General features: G+C 41.8%; 1 protein-coding gene across 1 annotated transcript; it reads left to right on the top strand.

The window, feature by feature from the left end:
• Positions 1-1,464: 1,464 nt before the first annotated feature.
• Positions 1,465-2,421, top strand: LOC114410777. The gene is made up of 2 exons (XM_028374705.1): positions 1,465-1,603; positions 2,018-2,421. Exons 1-2 carry the CDS (start codon positions 1,465-1,467, stop codon positions 2,419-2,421), a joined length of 543 nt encoding a protein of 180 aa, XP_028230506.1.
• Positions 2,422-4,147: the final 1,726 nt, after the last annotated feature.

Here is a 4,147-nt window from a genome sequence, read left to right as displayed (position 1 = left end):
TCTTTCTTGGAAGGCACCACAGGATATGGTACTTCCACACTTTTTTCCACAGCCTTTTCACTTCTACTATTCTCTACAACCTTATTTTTTTTATTTTCATTTTTCTCATTTTCTATTTCATTTTCTCTTTCTTTTTCTTTTTCTTGGTCCTCCATCTCTTTATTCTGGACCATTATTTTCTTCCCTTTTTCCTGATTCTCTTTACCCTTCACATCATTTTTCTTAACCTCAGCATCTGTCTTTTCACTCAGTAGTTCCTTGTCTACCACATTTTCTTCATCCTCAGCTTCCACAAACCTTTTACTCCTGGTCATCACAGCCTTGGATTCCTCCTTAGGATTATTTTCCGTATTTGCTCCAAAGTTGTTTGATGACTTGTCTATCTACTTGGCCAGTTGTCCCATCTGTACTTCAAGGTTCTTTAGTGCTGACCTCGATCACTAGGATAAGAGACTTGCTTTTGAATCAAGGGGAAACAACATATTTTAATTCTGTTATTTTCTTATTCAAGTTTGCTTGCTGTTTAAATTACAAAAACAAACAACCCCCCCCCCCCCACTTCGTTACTGTTTGATTAACATATGTTATGAACGTTTGGTTGATCATTGCTCACTAAGAGACGACCTAGGATCACTTCCTAGATACTGCATTTTTCATGTTTATTTGATTCGGGTACGACCTTGATCACTTGGTCATACCAAGATATGCCCGGCTTGAACCCCGACATTGTGCAGCATAGGTTGCCTTTGAATCCTGGTTGTTCCCCGGTGAAACAAAAACTATGAAGGATGAAACCCGAGATGTCCTTAAAGATAAAAGAAGAGGTGAAAAAGCAATTTGATGTCGGCTTCTTGGCAGTCGCTCGATACCCATAATGCGTCGCCAACATTGTGCCAGTCCTGAAGAAAGATGGGAAGGTACGGATAAATGTGGACTATTAGGATCTGTACTAAGCCAGAAGGATAACTTTTCTTTACCGCACATCGATGTCCTTGTAGATAACACAACCAATTTTGGTTTGTTTCCTTTCATGGACGGGTTCTCAAGCTACAAGCAAATAAAGATGACACCAAAAACGCTGGGGCAACCTACCAACAGACTATGGTAGCATTATTCCATGATATGATGCACAAAGAAATTGAAGTCTATGTGCATGACATGATTGGCAAGTCTAAAACTAGTTGTTCGAGAGACTGCGAAAGTACTAGTTAAGAATGAATCCTGCCAAGTGAACTTTTGGGGTCAAGTCGGGAAAATTACTCGGCTTCATCATAAGCCAGAAAGGGATAGAGGTGGACCCCGACAAGGTGAAAGCCATCCTTGAAATGCCCGAGTCGCGCACTGAAAAGCAAGTCCAAGGATTTTTAGGACACTTGAATTATATAGCAAGGTTCATATCGTAGCTCACCCCCAGCTGTGAGCCTCTCTTCAAGCTTATGCGCAAGAACCAGTCCGTCTAGTGGAATGACGACTGTCAAGTGGCATTCCCCCCGTGCTTATGTCGTTGGTGCCCAGGAGACCCCTTATCCTATACATGACTGTGTTGGATGGGTCGATGGGGTGTATGCTGGGGCAGCATGTCGTGTCCGGAAAGAGGGAACGGGTTGTCTACTACTTGAGCAAGAAGTTCAACACCTGTGAGATGAACTACTCTTTGCTTGAAAAGACATGTTGTGCCTTGGTGTGGGCGGCACATCGTCTAAGGCAGTACATGCTGAGCCACACCACTTGGTTGGTATCCAAGATGGACCCAGTCAAGTACATTTTTGAAAAGCCCGTCCTTACCGGACGGATCGCCCAGTGGCAGGTTCTGCTATCAAAGTTCGACATTTTTTATGTCACTCAAAAGGCGATAACGGGAAGCACCTTTTCCGACTATCTAGCTCAGTAGCCCCTTAATGACTACCAACCCATGCATCCAGAATTTCCGAATGAGGACATCACGGCCTTGTTTGAGGATGAGGTAGAGGATGAAGATATGGATAAGTGGATCATGAGGTTTGATGGCGCGTCCAAGGCATACCTTTCACGATAAGGTTGGGCTTTGACTGTACAAATAACATTGCTGAATACGAGGCATGCGCCCTTGGGATCCAAGCAGCAATTGACTTCAAGGTCAAATTGCTTAAGGTATATGGAGACTCAGCCTTGGTGATCCATCAATTGAAAGGAGAATGGGAGACCAGGGATCACAAGTTGATACCCTATCAGGCTTACATCAAGAAACTGACAGAGTTCTTCGATGATATCTTTTTTCATCACATTCCTAGAGAGGAGAATCAAATGGCCAATGCGCTCGCCACTTTGGCATCCATGTTTCAGCTCACCCCGCATGGGGGCTTGTCGTACATCAAACTCAGATGTCCTGGCAAACCCGTGCATTGTTGCTTGATAGAAGAGGAGCAAGATGGTAAACCATGATACTTCGACATTAAGCAATACATCAAGGACAAGGAGTACCCACGAGAGGTTTTCAACAATGACAAGAGGATGTTGCGAACATTAGCAGCTGGTTTCTTTTTAAGTGGAGGTATCCTGTACAAGAGAAACCATGATATGGTACTGCTCCGATGTGTGGATGCCAGGGAGGCCGAGAAAATGCGCGTAGAGGTGCATGAGGGATCCTTCGGGGCACACACAAATGGACATGCCATGGCCCGAAAGATTCTAAGGGCAGGATATTACTGGCTCACCATGGAAAATGACTGTTGTATCCATGTTAGAAAATGCCACAAGTGTCAAGCATTCGCGGATAATGTCAATGCTCTGCCCATGCCTTTGAACGTATTGGCAGCGCCATAGCCCTTCTTTATGAGGGGAATAGATGTGATTGGAGCTATTGAGCCCAAGGTTCGGGAGGGCGACGCAGGGCTCACGGGTGCGTCTTCCATGGGAGGAAAATGCGTGGAGTCGCCACCAACTTTTATTCAAGGAAAACGTCGGAAAAACCAGAAAAGGTGTGGTCTATGAACTTTAAGTGTGAAAGGTTCGGGAGTTGTATTTACGCACAGGGAAGGTATTAGCACCCCACGCATCTGTCACAAAGGACGACAGCCTTTAATCGAGTGTGCAAAGATGACTTCAAATTGTTTTATTTTCCCCTTTTTATGTTTATGTCTTTTTACGCCCTTTTTTGTATTTTTATCTTTTTGTGGTTGACAAGGGTGTTTCCCTTGCTGCTACGTATTCCTTAATTGTGATAAGGAAATCAGACCTACGTAGTTCTTTGAGAACTAAGCGTTGGTTAAGTTGTTTTTATCTTTTTTTGCAAGATATATTTTGACTGAACAAAAGGTCATTTAAGGTGTTGGACCATTAAACGATCTTTTGATTTTGAAAGGAGAGAAACGTTAAGGCGTTGGACCATTAACGACCTCTTGTTTTTTGAAAGGAGAGAAACGTTACGGCGTTGGACCATTAACGATCTCTTAGGGTGGTCGACAAAAGCGGGGCTTTTGCTCCTACGTATCCTCAATTGCAATGAGGAAATCAGACCTACGTAGTTCATGCAAAAGCAGTAAAGTTACATGTTGATTTTATGCTTTTGAACTGTCCATGTTAACCGATGAAAGCAAAGCTGACCGTTTAAGGCGTTGGACCTTAAAACGGTTTTTAGTGATTTTTGCGAACAAAGCTTGATTTGTGAGTTGATTTTAGCCTTAGTTTCACTTTGGTTATTAGTTAATTGATTCAAGGAAACTTCCAAAGAAAAACGTCCGATTGATTTTTTTTATTATTTTATTCAAAGATATTTTGATTATTTTATTATTATTTTCAAGATATTTTGATTATTTTATTATTATTTTGCTTTTTTTGGTTTAACCGAGGTTACAACGTGAACGACCGGTTAGATTTTGTTTTAATAGTAATTAAACGAGATTTCAACACAAATGATCAGTTGAAATTCATTTTATCATTTATTAGGCGAGATAACGACATAAACGATTGGTTAAAGCTCGTTAAAAATGGAAGAAAAGAAATCCGAAAATGAAGATGAAGGCTAAAAAACAAGAAAAGAATTGAAAGTCTCGGATTCGAAAACTTACCCGTTGAAGAACGAAGAACGAACGAAGAACGGATGAAGAACGGTGAAGAACGACGGAAAATCTTCACTGATTTGCTTACGGAAACATCTCGGAAGCGTTAC

This window comes from Glycine soja, chromosome 4 (assembly GCF_004193775.1).
Source record: "Glycine soja cultivar W05 chromosome 4, ASM419377v2, whole genome shotgun sequence".
NCBI classification, from domain to species: domain Eukaryota; kingdom Viridiplantae; phylum Streptophyta; class Magnoliopsida; order Fabales; family Fabaceae; genus Glycine; species Glycine soja.
The sequence above is the reverse complement of the archived record's forward strand: the minus strand, read 5'-3'. Positions and strand labels throughout refer to the sequence as shown.